Below are 27,695 nucleotides of genomic sequence, written 5' to 3' on the forward strand. Positions count from 1 at the left end.
TCCGGGGCTGAGCCGGGGAGTCAAATACAGCGGGGCAGACCCGGGTGGGCCCAGGTTGGGAGCACCTTAGGGGCCATGGAGCTGCACGGGCTGCTGGCAGCGCTGGCTTTGCTAGCGCTGCAGTCCGAGCAGGTCCCCAACACCTTTGCTGCGCAGGGTCCGGCTCTGTGGCCCATGCCGCTCTCGGTGCAGATGACCTCGCGCCTGCTGTACCTCTCCCCGGAGAACTTCCATATCGCCCACCATCCCTCTTCCAAGGCCGGCCCTTCCTGCGCCCTCCTTCAGGAAGCGTTCAGGCGGTGAGTGGTCCTGCCCAGCGGCCGAGCTGGGAGGAGCCCTGGGGCCCCCAAGACTCCCGGGCGCACCACCCAGGGACGCTGTGCAGGAAAAGATTCGAGGGGGAGGAGGGCGCCTCTTAGCACCTGCACAGCCACCAGCCACGCCAGTGCATTATCCCCTTTTGACAGACGAGGAGGCAGTCTCAGAGCCGGTTAGTGACTTGACTCAAGTCAAAGATCTAGAAGATGGCAGAGCCGGCTGGAAATACCGAACGACACCCAAGCACTTCCCCTTCCCTCCTGCATCCTCAGGGACATCCTGGGCGCCCAGGAACCCTGGTTTGCGTCTGGGACGTTCAGTGGTAGTAGGTTGTTCAGAATCCTTGGCCACGTTCGTCTAGAAAGGGAGTCTAGGGTGGATGGAAGTGGGGGAGGGAGGGAAGAGGCAGCTTATTTGGAGTCACGAGGAAGAGTGCTTAATGCTTGGGGACCAGGGATTCCCCAAAGTTGGCTGTCATTTGTAGGCCGTCTCACCAGCCACCCCCAAGTCTGGTAACAATTTAGATGGCAGAAAGCCCGTAGGTTGGAGCACACTACCTAAAACTCCCCTTCCCTTCCAAAATCTCTGTTCCATATGCAATGTTCTGTGCAACGCAATATCTGATTTTTTGTCTTCCCACGCCAGTGATATGCTCGCTCTCTGAACTTCTCCTTAGTAGTTCAGCAGCCCACAGGCAGGGTGAATAATTGTAAAAAGGGGAAGCAGCCCACAGCCGAGCTTTGCTAGCCACACGCCAAGCAGATCGCACTTGGGGAGATAGTTCAGCAGGCCACACGCTGTTCGCTGTTCCCTCAGAGTGAGACGTGTGTAGGTGGACCAGTCCTGAAGGTGAGTTAGTGCCCTGGAGGATTGTAATTGGTCCTGTTTGTACTGCAACCCCCACCCACCAGTTCTATTTCTGTTCCCAGTGGGCATTACAGCTTCATCGTACCTGCAGGACACCAAACAGCTGGTGGAAAATGCAAAACTAGCTTAATACCCACTGGCCCCAGACAGGTCTGGGGCTAAGGCTCTGGCTGAAGAAGCCCAGCCCCAAGATGTGGACAGCAGAGATGGCTCATTCTCCTCTTCAGTTTTGTACAACTAAGTGGATACTGTTACCTTCATTTTAGACACATACCCTAATGAGCCTCTGGTATTGAACCTAGTAATAGGTCATAATGGCTAGAGTCCCAGTGAAGAAGTAAAAACAAGGTGGTTGGTTGCCTTGGGATATTGAGAAGGAAAAAGTACCTGAAAGTCGTCTAAAGCAGCAGTCCCCAACCTTTTGGACATCAGGGACCCGTCTTGTGAAAACCAAATTTTCTACACACCCAGGGTGAGGTGGTTTGGGGATGACTGAGTGCATAGATTCTCCTATGGGAATCCAGTGCCACTGCTGATCTGACAGGAGGCAGAGCTCAGGCAGTAATGGAAGTGACGTGGAGCAGCTGTAAGTACAGATGAAGCTTTGCTAACTAACCCGCTGCTCACCTCCTGTGTGTGGTCTGGCTCCTAAAAGGCCAGGGGTGGGTAACTGGGGGTTGGGGACCCCTGATCTAAAGGGAGATCACAGCTGGGCAGTCTTTTAAAAACACACACTTGCCCTGGCTGGGTGGCTAGGAGCCTGGCTGGGTGGCTAAGTTGGTAGGAGCATCACCCCACACACCACAAGGTTTCTGGTTGAATCCCTGGTCAGGGCACACGCCTGAGTTGTGGGTTCTGTCCTTGGCCGGTCACATGAAGCAGATCAATGTTTCACTCTCCCCCCACCACACCATAAAAGCTGTATCCTGGAGTGAGGATTAAAAACAAAACCACTTATCCTTTGCTTATATTTGCTTTGGGACTTAGTTTTTCGGATTGGGTTTTCCCTCTGTGCCATACCACTAGTAAAACAAGAACTTGGTCATAAGCTGAAGTGCTATGAGTACGGCAAGAAAGCATGGACGGCAGGTTAGTGGTTAGACAGCAGGACCTGAATCAGCTGTGAGACAGTTTAAAAACAAGGCTTGGCATTCCAAGGCAGCGCAGGTAATCTGGAGTTTGCTGAACTAATTTGTGCCCTGAGTGTGAAGCAGCCATTAATTATAGGCTGCACTGTTAGGAAGCAGGTTGTAAAACAGCCCTTGTGGCTAAGACTTGAAAGCCTTCAGGGGAGCACTCTAGGAAGTCAGGAGGGGCAGAGTCTGTTTCAAAGTAAAAGCATGTGGGGGTTGGAAAGATTGAGAGATGAGGGAGCGATTTAGAGGTGACAAAGCTGGTCCAAAGCTTCAGGAGTATGGGAGCACACACAGCTTGGGGCTTGGGACGCAGATCGTTCAGAATCCCGTGCGTGGCTCCTGTCTCCGAGGAGCCCAGCTTCTGTCACAAGCTCTGCTTTGCAACAGTGTGCATTTTGCAGGCAGAGAGGTGTTTGGTACAAGGCTGCTCCCTCGGCTTCTAGAACAAGGTCTGTCCCACGCTAATCATTTGTTTAATGAACAAGTAGCTTCACTCTCTCAGTTCCTGAAATTAACCCAAGTACAGACACACCTCAGAGATACTGCGGGTTTAGTTCCAGCCACAGAAATAAAGCAAGCCTTGCAATACAGTGAGTTGTAATCCTCATGCTGGTGGAAGGTCTTGCATTCAATTTGTAAAAAACACGGCATCCATGAAGCACAGTGAAACGGGGTATGCCTGTACCTTGGACATGACTGCCTCAGAACCCTCTGGGTTTGCTTTAGGATTTTAATGACCCTGGGCCAAGATTTTCCTTACTTGGGACAAGCCAGGACCTAATGTGGTAAAAGACACCTACGATTAACCATCTTAATCGTTTTTAAGTGTAATCTAGTTCAGTGATCCTGGTTTCCTTTTGAGTCTGTGGAGGTTTTTGTGTGAAAAGGGCCCTCGGCACCTTCCTCCAGCCACCCCCACTGGTGAACTCCCCTTCACTTCCAAACTCACTGGAATGTGCCTCTGTCTCCTTACTCATGTGGAAAAACACAAGACGTTCTTACACATAGGTAGCGCACACAGCCTCTGGCTAATCAACATCTATACAATATTATTTAAACGACTGCTTTCAAGGCCCTAGTGAGAAATCTGCGGTCTGGCAACATTACATGGAGGTATATGTATTAGCTAGGATGCTTTTGTTGGAAGAATACAGGAATCGTGGCTGAATCTGCCTTAACAATAAGCAAATCTATTATCTCTACATAACAGGAAGTCCCAAAGCAGGGAGGATTTCAGGACTAGTTGACTAAGTGGCACAATGGGATGAGTAAGAAATTGGTATTCCTTCCATCTCTGCTCAGCCCTCTTTGGTGTGGGTGCAGCTGGTCCAGGTGTCACAGCACAGAAAGTTTTCTCCTTGTGGTTGGTTCACTTACGAAACTTCCTCCTACATTCCCACCCCCACCCCATCACTGGTCAGAATGGGCTTGTACACTCAGGAGTGATCGGGGTTACCTTCATTGGTTAGACTGGTGGTTCTTATCGGGGACTTCATGTGAGTCACTTGGGAGCGTGGGGGTAACTTTGAAAACTCCCATGCCTGGATCCTACTGTCCAAGATTCTGGTTCCGAAGGTCCAGACATCAGTACTTTAAAAAAGCTCCCTAGGCGATTCTAACGTGCAGTTTGGGGTGAGACTGCATCTTAGTCCAACTGGGGTGCAGTTGGACTAATAATTTGGGGAAGCATGGATTTGAGGGGTCAACTACAATGTCTGCCACCACATACATATCTGAAACTTGGCTGCAGTGGTTTAAAATTTGTTTAAATTCATTTCTCACACAGATATTATGACTGTATTTTTGGTTCCCACGAGCGGCATCATCGCCCCGCCAAATCTCTTGTTAAAACGGACTTACAGCAGCTTCTCGTCTCAGTGGTCCTCGACTCAGAGTGCGACACGTTCCCCAACATCTCTTCAGATGAGTCCTGTGAGTACCTATGTGATGCGAACGTATCATATCAAAAGCTGTTGCAGACTTAAGTGCCAAAAGCAGTCTCCGTGCCGTGAACTGTTGTAAGTTTTCGGCTAGTGAGTTTTTAGTTCCTGTTTTTTAAATTACCATTAAATTCTGATGGTAAAGGCACAGTAAGTGGAGAGGGGGGAAATAAATCACTCATTATTCTAGCACTTGGTTAACCCTGGTTTGCCTCGGCCCGCGAGGCAGTCAACGGGGTCCGCCGATATACCTGTAACAGATGAAGGGGGATGGGACAGGAGGCGCGAAGAATGGCAGCAAGACAAAGGATTCTGATCAAGCTGCAAATTTTATTTCAAAATGGAGGGAGTTATATAGAGGAGGGCAGTGGAGGAAGTGCAGTGGATAGGTGGCTTCAAGGCGTGCTCTAGCCTGTGATTGGCCGGGGGGTGCATGGCGGGCGCGTGATCAAGGCACTGATTGGTGTGCCACCCGCATGTCCAGGAGGGGAGGTTCTATGGCTCCTAACCGCAGCATCCTGTTATTCAGGCGCAACCTTCAGGTCGGATTGTATCAGCCTGTTTCAGGCTTATCCCAGCCCCCAACATCTCCTCCCTTATTTTTATTTTTAAGGTGAGGAGTGGACATTAACCGGCTAGGGGAGGCAGAGGTCTGGCTCCTCCGGAGCTCGTCTTGAGCTCTGAAGCACCCTTTTCGGAGGAGAGGGTTGGGGCGCTGACCTCTATGCAAGCCGACTTGCCTCTCAGGAGACATGGCAGGGCCACCTTCGGGGTAGCTTCTCCTTGCGATGCTTTGCTCTGCACCTAGCGGTATCCATTACAATTCATATGTAAAGTATAATGCCAAGAGTTATACTGTTCCCATAGGAGGTGGGGGTGTAAAAGGGAGTTTATGCGCGAGGACATTCTCGGAGAAAACGCTGCGAGTCAGTGCCAGGTTCATTCATTTCTAGCTGGTGATAATGTATCTGGATAGGTTTGCCAAGAAGGGAGTTAAGTTGGTCTCGGATGAGGTTTGTGGTGCGCCTGAGAACCCAGGGAGCAAAGGTCAGGAAAAGAATGATAGCTATTAAAGGCCGGAGGAGAGGGAGAAGAAAGGGGAGCAGTCCGTTGAAGGCTGTAAGGAAAGGGCTCTCAGTCAGAGCTTTTCGCTGTTTTTCCAGGTCTTCTTGAAGGGTCTTGATCTTGTCCCGTACAATGCCTGACTTGTTGGCATAAAAGCAGCATCGTTCCTGTAAAGCTAAACAGATACCTCCCTGCTCTGCTGTGAGTAAGTCTAGACCTCGTCTATTCTGTAGGACTACTTCTGCTAGGGAATCTAATTGGTCTTGAATGTCAGTAATAGTATTTGATAAGGCTTGGACATCATCGACAAGTTGTTTGGAAAGTTTTGTATAGGAGTGAATTGCGACTCCTAATCCTGCAGTTCCGGTAGCTACCGCTCCAGAGACTCCTAGACCAACAAGCAGGGGAATAACAGCTAAGGCTCTTTTGTGTCGTCCTGCAAAGTGGTCAAAAGCAGGGACGGGAACAGGCTCATCTCCTGGGATGATGTCTATGTCAGGTAATAAGGCAGCTAGGGCACATAGCCCTGTCCAATTGGCGGGCAAGGCGGTAAAGGCTAGATTATTACCACACACAAATGCTCGCCCTGGGCCAGGACAGAGGATGTGCTGTAATTAAGCGTGTGGCTACAATTGGTAAAGCTGGCGAAACCAACAGAAATATCTAAAGAATTATTTTGTGAACCTTTATAGATACAAGGGGAGGAGTAAAAGAGCATAGGCTGAACTCTAAAGGGTATGCTGAGGGTTTCCTGAAGGAAAGTCTTTGGAAGCGGAGTGAATGCGGTGGTGGCCGCCAAGGGCAAGGTACTGGGTGCCTTGCACGCCGCGGGCGAAATGGCGGACGCGCCATGCGCTGAAGGCAAAATGGCGGCGGCGGGTGCGTGAGAGGTACGATAAGGAGGCGGTTTGAATGGCGGAAGGACTGCGCCACGAGTGGTGGCCAGTCAGGATTATTGTAGCGAGCGGCCTCGTCCTCTAATTCTGCCTGTTCAGAGGGGTCTAACTGGTCACCGGGGTCCCGGGAATCGGGGGGTGGAGCAGAGGAATAGAACTCCTGAAGGGGAGGGTACAGAGAAGGGACTTGAGGGTCTGTATCTATTTGGATGGAAACAGAAGGACAGTTTGAAGGCGCTCGTGAGGGGGGTCGCGAAAGCGAGTCAGCACGAACGTCGGGAAGGCCGTGGACTGAGGGGGCTTTGCAGGGGGCCGGGGAGTGACTGCGGAGAATTTCTTGCCCTTCTTTGCGAAGGCGCTGTATGTCAGGGGAATTATTGTGGTTTTTAAGGATGTCTGTTATGAGGTTATAATAGTTAAAGGCAGTTATAGGGATAGTCTCGGGGCCAAAAACCTTATAATAGTCACTTAGACAGTCGCCTACACGGCGCCAGACGCGGGAGTCAATGCTACCCTCCTGAGGAAACCATGGGCAGATTTTAAAAACGAAAGTGAAAAAGGAATTCAAATCTTTTTTACGAACTCTTATCTTGCGCACCTTGGGAGACTCTTTTAATTGAGCAACGAACAAATCATGTTGTGAGCATGCCTGTCCCATGGCTGGGTCTTACCGTTGAAATGCCGCTGTCGGGGAACGGGGGTCGTCAGGGAATACCGGTGCGCGGCCGAGTAGTCGCGTGAGCCAGGCGAAAACGCTGCGATCGAAGGGGACAGCGGTCCGCACAGGCGAACAGCGGGGCCGCACGTTGGGCGCCAGTTGCCTCGGCCTGCGAGGCAGTCAACGGGGTCCGCCAATATACCTGTAACGGATGAAGGGGGATGGGACAGGAGGCGTGAAGAATGGCAGCAAGACAAAGGATTCTGATCAAGCTGCAAATTTTATTTCAAAATGGAGGGAGTTATATAGAGGAGGGCAGTGGAGGAAGTGCAGTGGATAGGTGGCTTCAAGGCGTGCTCTAGCCTGTGATTGGCCGGGGGGTGCATGGCGGGCGCGTGATCAAGGCACTGATTGGTGTGCCACCCGCATGTCCAGGAGGGGAGGTTCTATGGCTCCTAACCGCAGCATCCTGTTATTCAGGCGCAACCTTCAGGTCGGATTGTATCAGCCTGTTTCAGGCTTATCCCAGCCCCCAACACTGGTTATTTCAGATTTTTAAAAAGAGCAATATGTTTAAATATTTTACATATATATAAATATAAGCATGATAACATGAAAATGGGGCTAATTCTGTATGCATGGTTTTGTATTTTGTGTTTTTAAAATAATAATGTTGCACATTATGAACATGTATCTCACTAAATATTTTTGCCTGGATATGCCATAACTAACTTGGCTAATCTCTTATTTTTGAACATCTAGGTAATTTCTTAACTTTTATTTTGATGACATATCTGTGCTTACATGCATGATCTCTACTTATACTCTAATCTGACAAAGATATTGCAGAACTCGAGGTGGGGCAGCTATTTCACTTGCTCAGTAATATAATCGAGATTTAGCTACATGATTTTTTTGTTGCCTCAAACATTTTCTAAGGCTCTTCCCTAATGCTCTGGGAGGAATAAAGAATTGGGCAGGCCTTTTCCATGGGGTGTACTGACTGGGAACGACGGTGAGCTGAACCAGGGGATCAGAGAGGAGCACCATGAGGACATGGGCGATACGGAGGAGCACAGAGAGCTGACTGGTGAGCCGCAGGGACAACAGGGAGGACGATGTGCACGAGAACAGAGTGGGGCCTTTGTCCTTCGACAGCCCACAGACAGGGAAGGACACTTCCTTATCCTCTTGGCATAGATGAGATTTCTCAATAGTACATCTCTTTGAAAAAATAACTTCATTTTCCTTCAGCGCCATGCCTGGAAGAGAAGCAGGATCCTTTGCCGACACTGGCCATGTGACTTCATGGCAGTCGGCACTCACACACTGTATGGGTAGGTCTTGCGACCTGAATGAAGATAAAGTGGCCATTACGTGGTCAAGGAATCTTTGCTGACCGTTGGCAATGCAATGACATACTATACATTCCAGAAAAGAGAGAGTTATAGTTTATCTTTGACTCAGCTTTGCTAACGCTTTTTATTCTGAAAGGAAGTTTCTTAAGACAAGTTGATTGTGAAATTTCCACATGGAAGGATAAACTAGCTTTAAGTTTCAAACAAACTGATGATGATGATGACGATAAAAGTAACACGAACAAATGGAAATAACAAAATAGCAACTGTTGTTCCAGAGTGTGAGGAAATGTCAAGGGGAGCAACAAATGCTACAACATTATCTTCTTTTTTTAAAAAAAGATTTTATTTATATATCTTTAGAGGGGAAGGGAAGGAGAGAGGGAGAGAAATATCAATATATGGCTGCCTCTTGTGTGTCCCCTGCTGGGAACTTGCCCGCAACCCAGGCATGTGCCCTGACTGGGAATCGATCCCTTGGTTTGCAGGCCCACGCTCAATTGACTGAGCTACACCAGCATTTATCTTCTAAATAAGAATTGTAAAAATTGCATGCCCTCAAAACCAAAAGCGCACTAGTTTCTACTGTAGAGAAATAATGGCATATATCAAGGATGTTCAATGAAATACATGTATTTATACATCCACAGGGACATGATGTAAAACAACAACGGTATTTTCCTGCTACACACATGTGCGTATGAAAGTGCCTAGGAAAGGCCTGATAAACGTTTGAAGGACAGGAAAGGGAGCTGAGTGGCCATCTCAAAGGAGATCCGTAATATTTCATAGTTCTTAAAGGAGAATATATTGATGTTACTTGTATGTACACCCTTTAAAACAAAGTATGGTGCAAAAGGCGGGAAAGCGATAGCTGAAGTCAGAGATGCCACTCCCATTTCAGGTCAGGGAGGTAATCACTGTTAACACTAATAATTTGGTTTTGAAATAAAAGAGGAAATTCTCTAGCCTGTGTGTTTATTTATTTAGAGAACAAAATCTCCTTCCAACTGCTTTATATTTGTGGTTTTTTCATTGAGTTGAGTCAAAGTCCTTTTTAATATCAGCCAATCCTCAGTTCACTGGAAAATAATTGGCATCAAGCACATGCAACACGTTAATGTTTTTAGATGACTGTGCCGTTTCTGGGAGGTCTCAAAACTGTAACATGGCAAAAACATGATTCTCAGCAGTGACTGAGGGCCTGTGGGTGCCAGGCAGCACAGATGTGACTCTGACAGAGAGGTGCCGTGTTCGCAGTGCAGTCGTCAGAGCAGTGCTGCTCTCAGCCGGGCTCCCCGCTCACTCATCCCCGATCTTCCGATGGAAAGGCTGCCTTGTCAGGAGTCTGCCAGACGAAGGGGTCACATGACTGTTGGCTGTTGATAGAACTCTTTCCCAACCTGCAGCCAACAATCCCGTGATTTTCTGGGTGGTGGTGGAGGTGGAAGGTACAGCCCAGATACAGGATTAAATCATTAACCTGCAGCCCTTGAGTGTCCTTACTGTGGCCCAGGCTGCATCAGTGGCCCTTGCGTTTTCAGTCTCTCTGTGCTGAATGGTGCTTTTTACTTGGTCTGTGGTTGACTCCACCCCAAGTGTAAGACTAAAGATGACTATTGGGGACCACCTTAGGCAGAGTATGATTCAAGGACTGAAATATTTAGCACCCCCTTTGCCTGGTAGCAGCCAACCGGAGCCCCTAGATGAGTGCGAACTTTTTACTGAGTGGGACAAAGTTGAATTAAGCTAAAGTGAGTTAAGAAGTGAGTCTACAGGAAGATCCAGGGTGATATTTGGGAAAGGCAGGTGTAGAGAAAGTGGGAAGCACAGAAGGAGGGAAGAGCAGAGGTAAGTCCCCGGCCACAGGGACGGGAAGATTTGAGTGACCCCAGCGGCTTCACGAAGGAAACCTCAGCTTCACTATGACCGTACTGTATTGAGGGGCAGTTGGAGACAGTAACTGTCCTGGGGTGGGGAAGGCATCACGGAGATAAAGCCCAGGTTCCTGACTTGAACGACTCAGCTGGCTAGAGGGTGGTGCTGTGACTCAGACGTACAGCAGAGGAGACGGGCAGGTGAAGTGTGTGAAGCAGGCAAGGGGGGGAAGAGTTCAGTTTTGGGCGCGTGGAGTAAAAGGAATCTGTGGGACAGCTAAGCGATGTGCGGCAGGCAGCGGGGAAAACAGGTCTGGAGCTCAGAAAAGAACAGTCCAGCAATACCTATGGCGTGTTTGGGAACTTACCATGTGTCAGTGAGGGATTAACACATTTTTCTCCCCATATAGATACTTTACTTGTGAAGGGACCAATGGCTTTCCTCAAGGCCAACAGAGTCTGGGGAGCATTACGAGGTAAGATTATGTAGTTTATTGTTATTTTTTGGTAAAGAAATATTTTCAGTTGCTGCTTTGGGAAATCCAGCACAGCAAAGCTTTGCTTCCTTAAACACTTCACAGAATGGTATATTGGGCATTTCCAAAATGATTTCCATTTGACCTTTTAGAAATGCGTGAGGGCTATTACATTCAGCGCTATAATTAACTGATGCTCTTGGAACTGCAACGCTCCAGTTACAAATGGCCCCAGCCACCCTGATTAAGGGGGTTTTGTTTCTCTGGCACTTCTTGCTGCCTTCAATACCAAGCATCACCACCCCCCCATTTTCTTTTTCTTTCTTTTCTTTTTTCTTTTCTTTTCTTTCCCTCCCATCCTACCTCCCTCCCTTCCTTCTCTTTTTCTATTTCTTATTTCTTTATTTATTTATGGTTGTTTATTAAAATAAAAAGTTCTTCCAACTTATTACTGAGCCATCCTACCAGTGCAGTAGCAAACAAGAGAAAAACCGTTTCCCCAAAAAACACCATGTCCAGCTGTCCATGTAGCGGCAATGTTTTCAGCTTGACATGGAAAGACACTGATGACCCTGACTCAGCACAAACACATGGGCCACTTCGTGTGAGGTGCCAGAGAGGCTCTGCTCGGTCATTCTCTGACGTCACCCTTGGGGTCGTACTGGGTCTTACTACCAGTTTCCATCGGAATGCACTGAGGAACAGGACAGTTCTGCCTCTCTCTGGGTGGGAAAACTCGGTAAGGAAGAGTGAACCGTCACACCGTGACAGAGAAGGGAGAGGCGCTGTCCCCTGTTTCAGATTCCTGTGGATTCAGAAACGTGACCGAGGTTAAAGGAACAGTGTGAAAGGATAAAGGGTGGTTGGAACACTCTGTAAGCAGTGGGCGGGAAGAAGCCTTAATTGCTTTTCCTGTGAATTTTACAGTCTGAACTTCAAAGTTTAGGCTTTGGGTCATTTACTTTTGCCGCACAAAAGCTTCTTGTACCTCTTTTTAGTAAGACATTGTTGTACTGACTTCCAAATGGTAGGGTTTTAAAAAAGGATAATTTTCTTTAATGTGAGCTAACCAACCAAAATTATGGCACTGCAGTTAAAAAAGAGGGCGGCTTTGGGCTTGACGCAGGTTGAGCAGTCTCTCAAATACAGTCCTCATCACGTTTTATGGTCATAATAAAAATGGCATGATTATAATCCTGTTTCAAAGTAGAACGTGAAAATATCAACAGATGTTTACTACAAACCTAACTGCAGTCGTGACCATCTAGATCATTGATATATAGTCTGACTGGCCTGTTTCGTGTGGGGTCTGCTAAAGAAGAGGGAGCTTTACTGATGTTTGTGCTGATCCACAACAAAGGAAAGGGCTTTCGAGAACGTTCAGTGACCAGATTCTAGCCCACGTCCTGCTCTTCTGTTTGCCATTAGGCATTCAAAGTAACAGCTTTAAATGGCACTTGAGTGAATTGCTACTTAACCAGAAAATTCCAAAGTTTGGCTTCCCTGTATGAGCCTATATTTAGGAAGGAAGCGATAGCACAAATGACTGAGTTTCTTTTTCTTCTCATTTCCTAATTTTTTGAAGGTATAATTTGACATGTAACATTATATTTTAGGTATAAAACATAATGATTCGATATTTGTATATTTTGTGAAATGATCACAGTAAGTCCAGTTAACAGACACCACCTTATATAGTTACAAAAATTTTATTTGTTATGAAACTTTTAAGATCTACTCTCTCAGCAACTTTCAAATATGCAACACAGTATTATACATTATATCCCAAGGAACTTGATTTATTTTATAACTGGCAGATTGTACCTTGGACCCTTTTACCCATTTCACCCCCCTCCCCGCCTCTGGCCACCACCAGTCCGTTCTTTGTATCTGTGAGCTCGGTGCTCGGTTTTGGTTAAGATTCCACATCTAAGTGAGACACGGTCATTCATCCGTCCGACTTATTTCACTTCGCACAGTGCCCTAAAGGTCTATCCAAGTTGCAGATGGCAAAATTTTCCTTATTTTATGGCTGAATAGTATTCCTGTGTGTCCCATTTATCCATTTATCCATGGATGGAGGTGTTTCTATGTCTTGGCAGTTATAAATAATGCTGCTGTGAACATGGTGGTGGGGAGGACATGTCTTTTTGAATTAGTGTTTTCATTTTCTTCAGATAAATACCTGATATAGAACTGCCGGATCATATGGTAGCACTGTTTTTAATTTTTTGAGAAACATCCATCCAGTTTTCCATAGTGGCTGCACCAATTTATATTCCTACCAAGAATGCACAAGGGTTCCCTTTACTCTACATCCTTGCTAACACTTGTTTTTTTCTTTTTGGCAATAGCCATTCTAACAGTTATGAGGTGATATTTCACTATGGGGTTGGTTTATATTTCCCTAGTGATTAATGCTGAGTACCTTTTAATGCACCCGTTGTCTGTCTGTATGTCTTTTTTTAAAAAAAAATGTCTGTTCAGATCATCTGCCTGTTTTTTAATCAGACTTCTTTTTTGGCCATTGAGTTGTGTTCGTAACATACTTTGCAAATTAACCCCTTATCAGATATATGATTTGCAAATATTTTCTTCCATTTGGTAAGTTGCCTTTTCATTTTGTTGATGGTTTTATGTGGGAATGGAGAAAATTTCTTCTACTCCTAGTTTCTTTCAGCTGGTGTAAAATGAAATCAACATGAGACAGATTAACAAGAGAAAATAACCAAACTTAATCACATATGTATTCACAGGAAGCCAACACACATGAGAGTCAGAGCCCATGTGCATGAGAGGTTCGGAGATAGGTAAAAGGAGGTACATGTGACATTCTGAGCTAAAGTGTCTTGGGGCTTCAGAGGGGAGGAAGGTCATTGCAGAGTGATAAGAATAGCTGTTCACTAATTATGTTTCCCTGCCATACAGATAGGTCAAGAAAGGTTAGTTTTGGTAAAAAATTCTTATGGGCAAAGCCCCTAATCTAAATTCTTTAAGGAAAGGCAAAAATTTCTCATGGGCCTGCAGGGTCTTGATTATCTTCAGCTCAGAGTAATTCATGTGCCACAGTGGCACATTTTGGAGAGGTCTGCTTTGAAGTTTTATAAATTTGATTTAGTTCCATTTGTTTATTTTTGCTTTCATTGCCTTTGCTTTTAGTTTCAATCCAAAAAGATCATGGCCAAGGCCCATGGCAAGGAGCGTACCTTCCTATGTTTTTTCTGGGATTTTTATCGTTGCAGGTCTTTCATTCAGGGCTTTAATCCACTTTGAATTAACTTTGTGTGTGGTATTAGATAGCAGTCCAGTGTCATTGTTTTGCATGTGACTGTCCAGTTTTCCCAGCACCACTTACTGAAGAGACTGTCCTTTTCCCATTGTGTATTCTTACCTCTGCTGTAAATTAATTGACCGTACATGTGTGCTTCTACTTCTGGGCTCTCTATTCTGGTCTACTGATCTGTCTCTCTGTTTTAATGCTAATACCAAACTGTTTTGATGACTATAGCTTTGTAATATAGTATAAAATTAGAGAGTGTGATGCCTTGTTCATCTTTCTCAAGATTGCTTTGGCTATTTGAGGTGTTTTGTGGTTGCATACAAATTACAGGATTGTTTGTTCTATTTCTGTGAAAAATGCCATTGGAACTTTGATAAGGGATTGCATTGAATATGTAGATGGCTTTGAGAAGATTTAACATTTTAATGATACTAATTTTTCCAATCCATGAACATGGAATAACTTTCCATTTATTTGTGTTTAATTTCTTTCATCAACATCATTTTCAGTGTAGAGGTCTTTTAGCTCCTTGGTTAACCTTATTCTTTGGTTATTTTATTCTTCTTGATGGGACTGTTTCCTTAATTTCTCTGATAACTGGTCATTTCTGTGTAGAAATTAAATTTTTATACATTGATTTTTATATCCATTAATTTTACTGAATTTGTCACAAATGGCCATTATTATGTTGAGGCATGTTCACTCTATACCTACTTTGTTGAGAGTTTTTGTCATAAATGGATGTTGAATTTTTTTCAGCTGCTCTTGGGGCATCCATTGAGACGATCATGATTTTGTCCTTCACTTTAATGTCCTTAATGGGATGTGTTACACGGAGTGATTTGTGGATGTTGAACTATCTGTGCATTTGGGGAATAACTTCCACTCATGCTGTGTAGCCCTTTTAATGTTTTATTGAATCTGGTTTGCTAATCTTTGAGAATTTGGTTGAGGATTTTTGTACCTGTGTTCATCAGGGACATTGGCCTGTAATATTTTTTTCTTGTGTGCTTGTCTGATTTTGGTATCACGATAATGCTGGCCTTGTAAAATGAGGCCTTGGAAGTGTTTTGTCCTCTTATATTCTGTGGGAGATTTGAGAGTGTTTAGCATTAATTTTTCTTTAAATGTTTGGTAGAATTCACCAGTGAAGCCATATGGTCCTGGACTTTTATTTGTTGAGAGGTTTTTCATTATTGATATAAACTCCTTCCTAGTAATCAGTCTGTTCATATTTTCTATTTCTTCATAATTTTAGTCCTGATAGGTTGTACATTTCTAAGAATTTATCCATTTTTTTAAAAATTGTCAAATTTGTTGGCATATAATTGTTCATAGTAGTCTCTTAATGGTGTCAGTTTTAACACCTCCCCTCTCATTTCTAACTTTGAACTATTCTTAGGTTAAACTTTTCCCTGGCTATATAGTTGTTAACTAGAATGGTAAATTTTAGTAAACTCAAGGCCAGTTAGAGGAACTGTCCTGTAATATATTGTATTAAAGAAATAATCACTTGAGTAAAAAAATGTTCAGGAGATAATTTTTGTGGCTACGAGTAAAACATTGTAGGTGGGGCCTTTATTGTAGTTTCATGGTGGCTCTTTGAGCCTTTCTGCCTTCTTTAAGTGTAGGTACCTTCTCAAGTTTCTATAATATTTTATCATAAAAAGTCTTAGTCATAATGTTATAAATGTATTAGGAACTGGTTTTTTGTTTTATTAAATATTCTTTTTTATGTTCATCATTCAAACAAAACACAGGCCACGGGAACAATAAAATAAAGCATTTTTATTAGTAGCAACAGAGGTTTTTTTGAAAACTGAGCTTTAGCTTTGGAAAATATGTTAGAGAGTAAGGGTATAACACTATGTTTAATTTCATTTGCCTTACCTGGTTATGGTTCTGTTTGGATAGTACAACTTTTAATGTTTCAATTTGTTTTATGAATTATGCAATAAATTATACATTTTACTTTCCCTAGGTCTAGAGACCTTCAGCCAGTTAATTTATCAAGATCCTTATGGGGCTGTAAGTATGATTATCATGTTACTAACATTTTTAGACAGACATATTGCTACAAGAAAAATGCATGCTTTTTAGCTGTTTATTGCTTCCTGAAGGTTTCTTCTCCCCAAATATTTATCTTAGATGGTAAATATAAATTTCACTTTTTTTGTTCTAAATTAATCTTTTTTAATCCAATACTTACATAGGCAGATATAGTCATTATTAAGCTTAAGTTAAGAGAAACTTTTAAAAATGAATCAAAACGTATTTTGTTTTACAGTTCACCATCAATGAATCCACCATTAGTGATTCTCCAAGGTTTCCTCACAGAGGAATTTTAATTGATACAGCCAGACACTATCTCCCAGTTAATAGTATTCTTAAAACTCTGGTACGTAATTATTTTATTTTAATCCACTGTGTACTCTGAAGATGTGTCCTATTATGTTGTTGCTTCTATTGGTTACTTAGGCTATCAAACAGGTTGGAATGGGGGGTTCATTTTTCATGTACTCGTATAAGCGCTGGGCCTCCTTCCCTCCCTCCTTCGTGAAGTGTGTTTTCTCAGCTAGAAGTAGAGGCTCCCTAGGGACTCACCCTGTTGTTTTCATGGGGGAAGGGGAGGAGGGGACTCAACGGTTCGCCAAAATTAAGAGAAAGACGGTTTTAGTACTTCCCATTGGCCCTCTTTGTATACTTCCAGTTGTCAATTCACAGGTCTAGACTTTTGATTAGAAATACGTGGTCACTGTACCTCTAGTTAATGTCCTTTAATTTTGTGACCTCCACTTTCTTTATAGTGGCATTGAGTCTGGGGGTTGATTTATACCTAGGGAAATGTTCCAAAGAAATATGGAACCTCAGGTTGTAAGAGCGAGGTATCCCATAGTTCACCGAAGATGAACATAAGTTTTTATGTCCCATTTATCTCATTTAGACTTAAAAATGGAAATATTAACAAATATGACTTTTAAAATAAATGGGACTATACTTTTGCTACTTTTAAAATAGACTGTTACAGACATTATTCTATGACAGTATATAAGGCCAACATCATCTTTTTAAACAGCTGAAGATTCTTTTTTATGTACTGTGATATGTATTTAACCAGTCTCCTACTGATGGACATCGAGGTTAATGTATCATTATCACAAACAGCACTTCAGAGGAAACATTTTTATATTTGCACACTTGTCAGGATTATTTCCTGAGGACAAGTTCTTAGACGAGAATCTCTGGGCTTAAAGCTGTGCACTTCTAATCTTTGGTGCGAACTGTCAGACGGCCTGCTAGTGAGGCCGCACCGTTGCAGGCCTGGCCAACAGTGCGGCACACCTTTGCCATATTCTTTGCTAACCTGGTGATAAAGTATTTCCTTGTTTTAATTTGTATTGCTTTGCTTTTTAGTGAATATAAATAAGCCTCTTACTTACTAGCTATTTGTATTTTTTGCATTGCAAACTGTGAGTTTATGTTTGATGTCCACTTTGTCTTCTAGAACATTAATTCTTCCTTATTGATTTGAGCTCTTTACTGTTATATTTGTTTATAGATGTGTCAGTAATACTTTTATATTTGCTTATATTTATATGATGTTCTTATCCATCACATATTGTTGTGAAGTTTTCTAAATTTGATTTTTAAACCATGTTTATAATACAGTGTCTTTTGCCTGTAGAAGGTTTAATTTTTTATAAAGTTAAAAAGCTTTAATTTTATAAATTGATCATCTTTCAGTCTTGTCTGTTATTGTTTTTGACCTTGGGAGGTATGATAAGAAAGGCTTCTAAAACAAGAGTATAAATATAAAAATAGCCTCTCAAATTTCCTTTTAATATTGTATTTTTCTTAAGTTCTTGATTCAGTTAGAATTTAGTGCATTGTAGGTGATTATGTTAATATTATTTTCCCCAAAGGTTAGCCTGTAGTCCCAATATCATTTTTGAGCAATCTGTAATTTCCCCACTGCTTTCAATATCATGACTAGCAAAAACTAAATTCCTTAAATACACGAATCAGTTTCTGAACTCTCAATCTGTCCTATGTACCAGTTTATCTTCTTGGGCCACTATAGATGACTTTAATTCCTATAACTTTAGAAGATTTCTTTCTCTTTGTATTTTTGAAGTAATTCAAACACACAGAAATTGTAAGGAAAGTGCAAAGGACTCCCATGTACTGTTTATCTAGACAACTCAATTTAAAAATTGTGTCATATTTGCCTTATTCTTCCTCTTATTTAAACATATTTTTCTTAAACTATATGCAAGTTCCAAATAATATGCTCTAATACCCCTCAGTATTTCTTTTTGGATTTCCTAAAAAACAGCACTTATCTCAATAACTATAGCACAGAGGTTGACAAACTACAGCCCAAGGACAAAACCCAGCTTGTCACCTACTTTTGCAAGTGACATTTTACTGGAATACAGCCACGTCCATCTTTTTTTATACATTGTCTTGCTTTACAACTGCAGGATCAGTTGTGATAACCCTATGGCTCCAAAATTAAAATATTTATCTGTCCCTTTGCCATCTCCTGGTAAAAAGCCACGAGGAATGCGCTTCTCTGATAATGCAGATCCTGCCATTACCCTCCACACACTTATTTCTTGTACAGTTCCCTCATATGTAAGCCATTTCTGAAACACATCAGCCAATCCCTTTGGCCCTGATGAAGGAGAAGGGGGGCTTTAAATTTTGATTACACTGTAGGGCAAATATTCCCCCTTATTATTTTTTCTTTTTGAATAATCTATGTGTATTTTATATAAACATTGTATTGTCAATTATTCCAGAGTAAACATGTCAATATCCCAAAAACTTCTGAGGATTTTGATTGGAATTGTATTGCATTTCTTTTATTTGTACCACATTTCTCAAGTTGTGTTATATTTCCTTTATTTGTAAGGAAGGGCTAGCAATCAGATCTCAGAATTGTGGGAATTATAAGCCGTGGTAGTTATACGAATGCCTCATTTTTCCTCTGCTCCATTTCCAAACATAGTAGTAGCAGCCAAGAACTATTTTCCATTCTTGGCCCACCCCTAAGTACTCACTGGGACTATAAGCTTGCTCCTTCCCCGTTGAGCAAAGTTATAACTTACTGTCTAGAATGAATACAAATTCTGTAGAGAATTTTTGAAAAGTGACATGCCATGTAAACTCTGTAAGGTATAGAATAAAACTTCTTCCACATTCTTCACTGAAAAATTTAAAAGGAAGCATACACATTGAAAACAATCCCGAGTGGAGACACATAAATTGGATTGTGTGTTCTATGTGGTGTATAATTTTTTAACATGTTTTTTGCAGGATGCCATGGCTTTTAATAAGTTTAACGTTCTCCACTGGCACATAGTTGATGACGAGTCTTTCCCCTATCAGAGCATCACTTTCCCAGAGTTAAGCAATAAAGTGAGTAATTCATGTGTGTCTACTAAAATTTTTGGTAGTTGCACTAGATGTCTGTAGCTTTAATACTTCTTATGGATAGAAGTGTAAAAGTTAGATACTTGTGGTTTTAAATGTTTGTTTTTTTAAAAATAGGCTGCGGCTTAGCATTTTAGATCCATAAAACTGTTCTGTTTTTATCATTGTTATCATAAATGTAAACAGTCTGTAGAGGCTATATACATAAAATTTTTAAACCTTAAGGATGTAGGAGACCTGCCACATTCACGATTCAAATAAGGTTAATTATATTTCTCAAGTAGTCCAACTGTGTATTTGCTTTAAACAATTATTTTGAACTCTCTAAATGACTATTTCTTTTTCTCTCTGAAAAACTACATGAACTAGGGAATTTTAGAAATGAGAGCTTCTTAGAAAACAGTGGTAGTCTCAGAAGTGTTCAAACTGTTGCACTATGGACCAGGGGAGTTGGGAGTGAGCCTCAGTGTCATCCCTTTAATTCCCTGTGATACCGAGACGGTAACTGAGAAGCTGTGTGCCTTGTCCACAGTTGCAGTTCAAAAGGAGTAGAGCAGGACTCAAAATTTTACTCTCTGGTCATAATTCCAAAGCTTTCTGCAGTGTTATGAAGTAGCATAGGCTGAAATGCTGGTAGCACTGCTGTTTTTGTTTAGTTTTGTTTTACTTTTTATTATGGAAAATTTTAAACATATACAGAAGTAGAATAATGTAATGGGTTTCCATGTCCCCATCACCTGGCTTTAATAGTCAGTACATGGTCAATCTTATGTTACCTATTCTTCCTTCCACCTTTATTTTGAAGCAAATTCAAGATGTCATATCTCATTTGTGAAAAGTCCTATTTAAAAAACAAAACATTACTGCAGCTAAAAAAATTAACAAAAACCCAGATAGCCAATCACTATTTACATTTCCCCAAGGCCTTTTTCTTTAAAAAAAAAAACAACCCCCTGATTTTTTTTGCATTGGGGTGCAAGTAAGGTCTGTACTTGTGGTCAGTTCCCATATCTACTAATTCCCTTTTGACTTTTAGGTGCCCACCTGTGCACATCTATTTTTTTCTTATAATTTGTTATTTTTTGATGAAGAAGTTAAGTCATTTGTCATTTAGGTAGTTCTATCAGTAAATGTGGAATAAAAGTGTACTGAGAGCTTATGGATAAGATCTGGCAAACAATCTGAATGAGTTATCCAACATCACACAGAAGTACTTAATACATTGTGATACTGGAAAAGTCTGCTATGAAATATCAAACTGCAAACAGAACTGTTAACAGTTTTCAGGACCAAATCCATTTCGTACATTTTAATTTTAATCAATGTGGCTTTTTCCAGGGAAGCTATTCTTTTTCTCATATTTATACACCAAACGAAGTCCGTATGGTGATTGAATATGCCCGATTACGGGGGATTCGAGTCCTACCAGAGTTTGATACCCCTGGACACACACAGTCTTGGGGGAAAGGTAAGTGTTTTATGAGTTCCCAAAAGTGAACATTTGAGGTTCTGCAACTCTTATTTTATGACTTGGTGTTTGCTCATTTTATTCTTAGTTGTGATTTACACAAAAGGTAGCACTATTGACAAACATAATTCAGTACCTGTTATGTGTCTGTCTGAACAAGTCACTGTGTCTGTGCACTGCCTAAACTATAAAAACAAGGGACAACGGAAACAAAAAATAACTATGACAAGTAGAACATACTGGGCGAATTTAAGAAATGGTTTCATGAGGCAACACTTCAAACGCTTTCCTGAGGCCCAAGAATGGAGTTGTGTTTCCAGCAGAGGGAACGAGACAGGAAAGGCATTCGGCTGGAGTGCAGTGCAGGAGGGTGGGAGGGGCTTTCACTCCGGGGTGGTTAGGCACTGGCTCTGGAGCCAGACTGCTGGGTCCACACTGCCTGGGTCTGAGTCCTGCTTCTGCCATTTATAAACTGAGTGGCCTTGAGCAAGTTGCAGAGTATCTCATCCTCAGTTTCCCCATCTCTAGAATGGGTTGTATTAACAATAGCTATCATATTTCTTTGAGTACTAAATAACTAATGTAGAGCACAGAATATCACCTGACGTAACTGTTCAGTAAATATTATTACAGTAGATGTGGAGAATAATGGGAACTAAGTCTGGAAAGTAGTGTAGAGGGCCTCGCGGGAGGAATGTGGGCTTGTCAGGACACGGAAACCAGCGAACGTGACGGAGTTGAGGAGTGACATGAGGGAGCCACAGTTCAGGAAAACCTACATTGGCACAATGGAAGGAAAAAGAAACTGAAGTCCTAGATCACACTGGTGATGGCAGAAGTATGAACTAATGCAGAGAAGTGAGAGATGACATTTTGGAATATACCATCAAGTCACAGAACTTGATAACTGACTTCAAGAGGAAAGGAAAGAGCTATAGATTATACAGAAACCAGGAGACGCTACAGAAGGAGCTTAGGGAACAGGAAATTTGGCTTTTGTTAGATTGTGTTTGAAGTGCAGATAAAATATCTAATTGTGTTCATCAGGGAATCTGAAATATGGGTTGAAGTTCAAGAAAAAAGGGTTGGGGCAAGCTGAAGATTTGGGAGTTATTAATATTCAAGACAATATTTGAAGTGAATACAATCTCAAAGTGGCTGGTGGAAAGGGAAACAGGTTCAGGGGTTGGGTTCAGGAGACAGTTCTCCCTCATCTTAATTGGGAGAAATAACCATAGCAACATGCTTATCTTCCTTTGTATAAAATCTCTTACAGTTTCAACAAAATAAAATAGTGTAATCATATGCTAAGCCACGTCGTTGTGGTCAAAATACTTTTTAAGAAAAGAATCTTCATGTTTTCCTCCAGGTCAGAAGGATCTCCTAACTCCATGTTACAATGAACATGAGCCTGGGACTTTTGGACCTATAAACCCTATTTTGAATACAACTTACAGCTTCCTGTCTAAATTTTTCAAAGAAATTAGTTTGGTATTTCCAGATTGGTTCATTCATTTGGGAGGAGATGAAGTGGAATTTGATTGTTGGTATGACAGTTTAAAACCTGCATTTCCCTTAACTATTGCATTTGAAGTAGGTCAAAAGGTCTTCACATGAAAAGGGAAGATTGGGGGCAATACCTCTACTTGCACAGCTTTACCTTGACAATGTAACTCCTGAGGTGGTGGATTTGGGGTGGTATAAGAAAGTAAAATAGCTTTTAGGCAGGTACATCAAGATACAGAAGAAAATGGAGATTTAAAAAGAGATAATATTGAATGAGAACAACTTTAGTGAAAGAAGGCAACGAGTAAGTGGGAGAGATTTCTAAAAAAAAATCTCTGCAAATAACCTTAGGTGGAGAAGGGAGGCAGGAGATAGGGAAAGCCATTTTTGCAAAAAGTCGGCTTCTGGAAAAAATTATTTGCAATGGAACACAAAGATAACTCATAACTAAGTTTTTAAGCTTACTTTAACTGCTGCAACTTTGAGAGTTTTAAGCACAAATGATGGTAAGAAGGTATGCTGACTTAAACAGGTTAGGCATATGAAACTTCTAATGAAATATTAATCATTGTTCTATTTTTTTAAGGGAGTCCAATCCAGATATCCAGGATTTCATGAAGCAGACAGGCTTTGGCAAAGATTTTAGAAAACTAGAATCTTTCTATATTCAAAAGTAAGTTACTTGAAAGCCTACTTGTGTTTTTATTTCATGAATGCCTTTTGCAATAGTTTTAGCTATTACTAGTACTATTTTATTTTTTTGTTTTCTCTACCCCCTTGCTAAAGTTTACATGTTGTATACTTTGTATATAAAAATCACATAAACAATAGCAATATCCACTGCTTTCTTCAAATCAGGAACATGGTAAGGCTAAGTAAGCCTTTTGCAGTAATTGTTAAAATTCGGGACGGCAGTCACATGCTCTAAGAATGCAGCTGAAAGCCTGGCTACCCTTGGAGGTCTTCCTCACCATCCGCCCCTGTAATTCAGTCCCTTGTGTCAATTACAGGTGCTTTTAAAAATGTTGTATACCTGTGCCATCCAGTCTGAGAGCCACAGCCACATGCAGCGGTTTGCATTCAAATGAAAGGGAAATTCAACATTCAGTTCCTCGGTCACATCAGCCACATTTCAAGTGTTCAGTAGCTGGATGACGTTAGTTAGGGGCTCCCGTACTGGAAAGTACATGTATGAAACATTTCCATCCCTGCGTAAAGTTCCACTGGGCAGTGCTGCTGTATGCTAAGGACCAGTAAACTTTTTTCTGTAAAGGCCAGATTGTGAATATTTAAGGCTTTGTGGGCCACATCTGGTTATACATTTTTATTTTTTAAACAGTACTTTACAAAATATGAAAATCATTCTCAGCTCACGAGCCATACAGAAAACAGGCTTCAGGCTGTAGTTTGCCCACCCCTGCCCTGGGCAAGCCCAGACGCCAGCCTCTTCCTATTTAGCTTGTCATGTGGTACATTCTAAATTTTTTATGCTGCAGAGTACCTGGCATTGTCGAAACATCAGGAAATACTTGTGGACTAATTGTCAGCAACTGTTGAATGTTATTTAGGTGACATTATGAAATAGATTATAGTTTATTTTATTCTAAGATACCCATGAAATTACTAGAGATTGCTGTTTCTATACTGCCCTGTGACTTACATGTCTTCCTGTGCTGGGGGCGTGCTTAAAGACTCATTCATTCAGCAAATGACTATTAAACCCCTCTGCTGTGGCAGCATCTGAGCCACGTCCTAGAAAGAAGGAGCCTCAGGGCTGACCGCCGACATTTAGCTGTTTCTGTGATAAAGCTGTGCTGTACTGAAAGGTACTTAAGACCACTGCAGTCTGTGGTAGAAAGTATGCGGATTGTTAACCTTGTGATCCAAAATAACTTAAATTTTTTTCTCATTGGTAGGCTTTTGGATATTATTTCAACCATAAAGAAAGGATCCATCGTCTGGCAAGAGGTTTTTGATGACAATGTGAAGGTGAGAAGTATGAAGACTGCATTCGATTCTGATAATCTAAGAGGCTTGATATTGTAACATCCTGGATGTAACAAATCCTTAGGAAGCACCCCCCAATGCTGGGGAAATTAGCTTCCTTTTCCATTTAAACTTTGATTAGGCAAGAGCTGCGGACTGAGCCCAGTGTGAATGGTCTTTCTTTTCTTCCATGCACCTCCCTCTTCAGTGCCTCCTTCTCATCACTCCCCTCCTATCTCATTAATCACAAATAAGTACTTTGAAGTAAGTTCCTTTTTTCCAGGAATGGGTGAAATAAACACATAAGAACAAATGAGTCTTTATTGCTAGTAAGGTCATTTTAAGTAAAATAACCAAAGTACACTTGTTACTTTAAATGGCATCTCTCTAACATAGAATTCTTTATTTTCCTTTGGGCACCTGAGAATTTGCAAGTCCAGCTATTAGTGCTCCCTTTCCAGAAGGGCTGGTGACGTCCTCACCGTTTCAGAGTACGTAACAGTGTGGTAGAGACGGGACCAAAGCCCTTGTTCACTACACCTGCATCATGTCCTAAACAGGCAAATGTTAGATATCCAACCTGAAGGCTGATGCAACTTCTAATTGTAAGTTGCTATAAGAAACAGTATTTGGCACTAACTCTGAGGGGAAAGGGGAAAGAAGATGATGCGTGTGGTTTTTCAAGGATCTAAGTTATTTTTCTAGTTATAAATCTTGGACTTTAAATTTCATGTACTGTATTTGGTAGACCTAGCAATATATATTGTAATTTTTTATTTTAATAGCTTCAGCAAGACACTATCATTCAAGTATGGAAAGAGGACAAGTATGTTAATGAACTAGAGGTAATCACAAAAGCTGGCTTCCCTGCGATCCTCTCTGCTCCGTGGTACTTAGGCTATATCACTTATGGACAAGATTGGATGAAATACTATAAAGTGGAACCTCTTGATTTTAGAGGTAAGTGAAGCGACTGGCATTATCCTGATTTTCTTCTCTACCCTCCCACAAGGAAACCCTTACCTAGTTATTACCTACTAACCAGCCTCCCTTTTATGTTTAATCCTTGATTTTATTTGTGTTTACTTAAAAAGAAGGGCCCCAGTATCATTGGAAACTTTGAGAAAGAAACCAAATCCTTCCCTAAAAAAGAACTTGAAAAGTAGATCCCCCTAGATTTTTATCTCCATTTTTAGGGGTGAGTCTTGTTTCTGCATTTTAAAGATGTTTGACTACGTTAACCTTGCATCTCCTCTTCTGAACTGCCTCTCCACTGTAAGACACTTCAGCAAGGCTATAGGCTAGTTCAGTGGATTTCCAGCTGTGTGGTCTGGAGGTTCTGGGGAGCAGGCACAGAGGGAGCTTCAGGCTCCCAGACCCTCTTTGTAAAGAACAGTTTTACTCTGCCCTTTTTGTATACCAGACTTCAATGTAACATTTTGAGAAAAAGAATTTTGCTGTTTAAAAAATTTTTTAAACTGTAGGTCTATCAGCAATTGACCTAACTTTCTCTGGAAAGTATTTTCTGAGAATCAAAGTCATAATTACTATAAAACAAAATATTAGATACTTAGTCTCTTTTTACTACCAAGAGATATAGATATTAAAGGCAGGGGTGGTAGTCCCTAGTATTCCAATTTTTATTCCCTGGCACACTATTCACAGAGGGGGAAAAAGTTTCTGGTGACCGAATCAGTTTGTAAGCCAGTATCTTCATACCGGCACACGCTAAAAAGCACCGTATGAGCCACAGGGCCGGGGTGAGAATGAAGCGCCCCTGCCGCGAACATCTGCCAGGGCCCTGCTGACTGCAGGAGGAAAGTGTTGCCCTGGGACAGTGGCAGGAGAAACCAGTGCTGCCTCTGTATATAAGCCTTAAGTCACAATCACTTCACTTACACTGATGCAATGATTTTAATGTAGGTTCTCAGCAGCAGAAACAACTTGTCCTTGGTGGAGAAGCTTGTCTGTGGGGAGAATATGTGGATGCAACTAACCTCACTCCGAGACTATGGTATGGAATTTCAGTGATGGCATTTGAATGAAGGTGCCTTAGTTTCCCTTTTCTATCCAAATCAGAAGGCATTAGGAATTTCCCCAAGTGTATAATTTAGATACTTCTTTAAGAAAACATGGATTAAAACTGCTTTGGGAAACGTGTGGTTTAAATTTTAGGCCTCGGGCAAGTGCTGTTGCTGAGAGACTCTGGAGCCAGAAAAAGATCAGAAATCTAGACGATGCCTACAGAAGACTAACAGCTCACCGCTGCAGAATGGTCAGGTAAGACTCTTCTGCAAGCCAGGGCACTACTGAGTCCAGGGTGACTTTTAGCCTCAGTGTTAACTAGCTTCTTGGGTATTTCTGCTATAAATACAAATGTATGTCACCTAAGAAACAGTGATTTAATTAGAAAAAAATTAGTAATACCTATGAGGAGAAAGTCTATTTGAACTTATAGCCATTTTATAGCTATGCTAAATTTAGGTGTGACTTGGATCTCCATTTTGATTTACTTTAACAATCTTTTTTCAGTAATTAGTGCTATAGTTGGTGATTCTGACTTAAGCTGCTAAGCTCTTTAAGATGGAGATGAGTCAGAGCGACCTAAAACAATCTTCCCCTCATGCTTCACCTTCTGCAGACGCGGCATAGCTGCGGAGCCTCTTGACATCGGATACTGTGGCACCTGAGCTGGACCAGAAGGGGAAAGCCCGCAGCAACGCACTGCCGTGGACTCGGTTTGAAATCATGTAAATTAAGATTTGGTATATTGTTTTTGAATAAAATATATTTGAATTGATTGAACTTCTGTCTTCTACATTATATATAGAAGACTGGCAACTTTCTGTGAGAATATCTTAAAAAAGCAACAACAAAATATATCGTTCAATGTGTTCCAAAGGGCTGTGTCTTTACTGACATGAAGGACCTCGTATAAACACGTGTAGTTCAGGTACGTTAACTTTCTACATCAGAGCACACTTCTCATGACATAAAGCAGAATGGGCAGCCACAGCGCCACTGTCAGGTTTAAGTTACCTCTTTCAGTTCCTTGAATGTATTCAAATGGCAATTTATTTGTCCAATAAATAAAGCAATAAAAATTGTCCTTACTGATAACGAACAGGCAGGTGCTCCTGAATTTCTCTCCAAGGACCTAGGAGCACTTAGGTCAGCCCACTTCTACGGTTGAGCAGGGCACTTTGGTCTTGAGGATTCATGGCTTGATAATTAGATAGTTCTAGGGCAAAAGTAGCTGAGCCCGATGTTACCGTCCGAAGCACAGTTGAATAACCCTAATCAAAATAATTTAAATCAGTTATCTCATCCAATTGAAGCCTCAAGTTTCTCTTCCTGTTGCTTATCCTTGAACCATTAACCAGGAAAAGTGATTATGTAACTTAACCATATCACTTTTTCAAATG

At 41.9% G+C, this 27,695-nt stretch overlaps 2 protein-coding genes across 7 annotated transcripts in view; one reads left to right on the plus strand and one right to left on the minus strand.

The window, feature by feature from the left end:
• HEXB (hexosaminidase subunit beta) lies at positions 1-27,075 on the plus strand. 2 transcript variants are annotated; one of them, XM_053662545.1, is made up of 14 exons: positions 1-299; positions 4,108-4,253; positions 10,526-10,591; positions 15,853-15,899; positions 16,159-16,269; positions 19,194-19,295; positions 20,649-20,778; positions 22,148-22,325; positions 22,871-22,957; positions 24,201-24,273; positions 25,056-25,230; positions 26,194-26,284; positions 26,446-26,550; positions 26,912-27,075. In XM_053662545.1, the coding sequence occupies exons 1-14, from the start codon at positions 76-78 to the stop codon at positions 26,958-26,960; spliced, it is 1,584 nt and encodes a 527-aa protein (XP_053518520.1). In that variant the 5' UTR covers positions 1-75; the 3' UTR covers positions 26,961-27,075. The 2 variants fall into 2 exon arrangements, with proteins under 2 accessions (XP_053518520.1, XP_053518521.1); XM_053662546.1 differs by lacking the exons at positions 25,056-25,230; positions 26,194-26,284; positions 26,446-26,550; positions 26,912-27,075 and adding an exon at positions 25,554-25,769.
• The window catches only part of LOC128626961 (ribosome-releasing factor 2, mitochondrial-like), a 48,511-nt gene continuing 41,592 nt past the window's right edge, over positions 20,777-27,695 (minus strand). For 4 of the 5 annotated variants that reach the window (XM_053662543.1, XM_053662542.1, XM_053662544.1 and 1 more), the window contains one exon: positions 27,039-27,566. In XM_053662543.1, coding sequence (XP_053518518.1) covers positions 27,438-27,566 — 129 coding nt within the window. In that variant the 3' untranslated portion in view covers positions 27,039-27,437. Of the gene's footprint in view, positions 20,964-27,038; positions 27,567-27,695 lie in introns of those variants that run through there. The other variant, XR_008391078.1, reaches the window with a different exon arrangement.

Source organism: Artibeus jamaicensis, unplaced genomic scaffold (genome assembly GCF_021234435.1).
Source record: "Artibeus jamaicensis isolate MK-2021 breed Jamaican fruit bat unplaced genomic scaffold, CSHL_Jam_final contig_2521, whole genome shotgun sequence".
In the NCBI taxonomy this organism is placed as follows: domain Eukaryota; kingdom Metazoa; phylum Chordata; class Mammalia; order Chiroptera; family Phyllostomidae; genus Artibeus; species Artibeus jamaicensis.

Excerpts from the sequence above, each read along its gene's own strand:
- HEXB (XM_053662545.1), top strand. The coding sequence starts at position 76 with ATGGAGCTGCACGGGCTGCTGGCAGCGCTGGCTTTGCTAGCGCTGCAG. Across the intron at positions 19,296-20,648 it reads TCCCAGAGTTAAGCAATAAA|GGAAGCTATTCTTTTTCTCA; the intron begins GTGAGTAATTCA and ends GGCTTTTTCCAG. Across the intron at positions 20,779-22,147 it reads CACACAGTCTTGGGGGAAAG|GTCAGAAGGATCTCCTAACT; the intron begins GTAAGTGTTTTA and ends GTTTTCCTCCAG.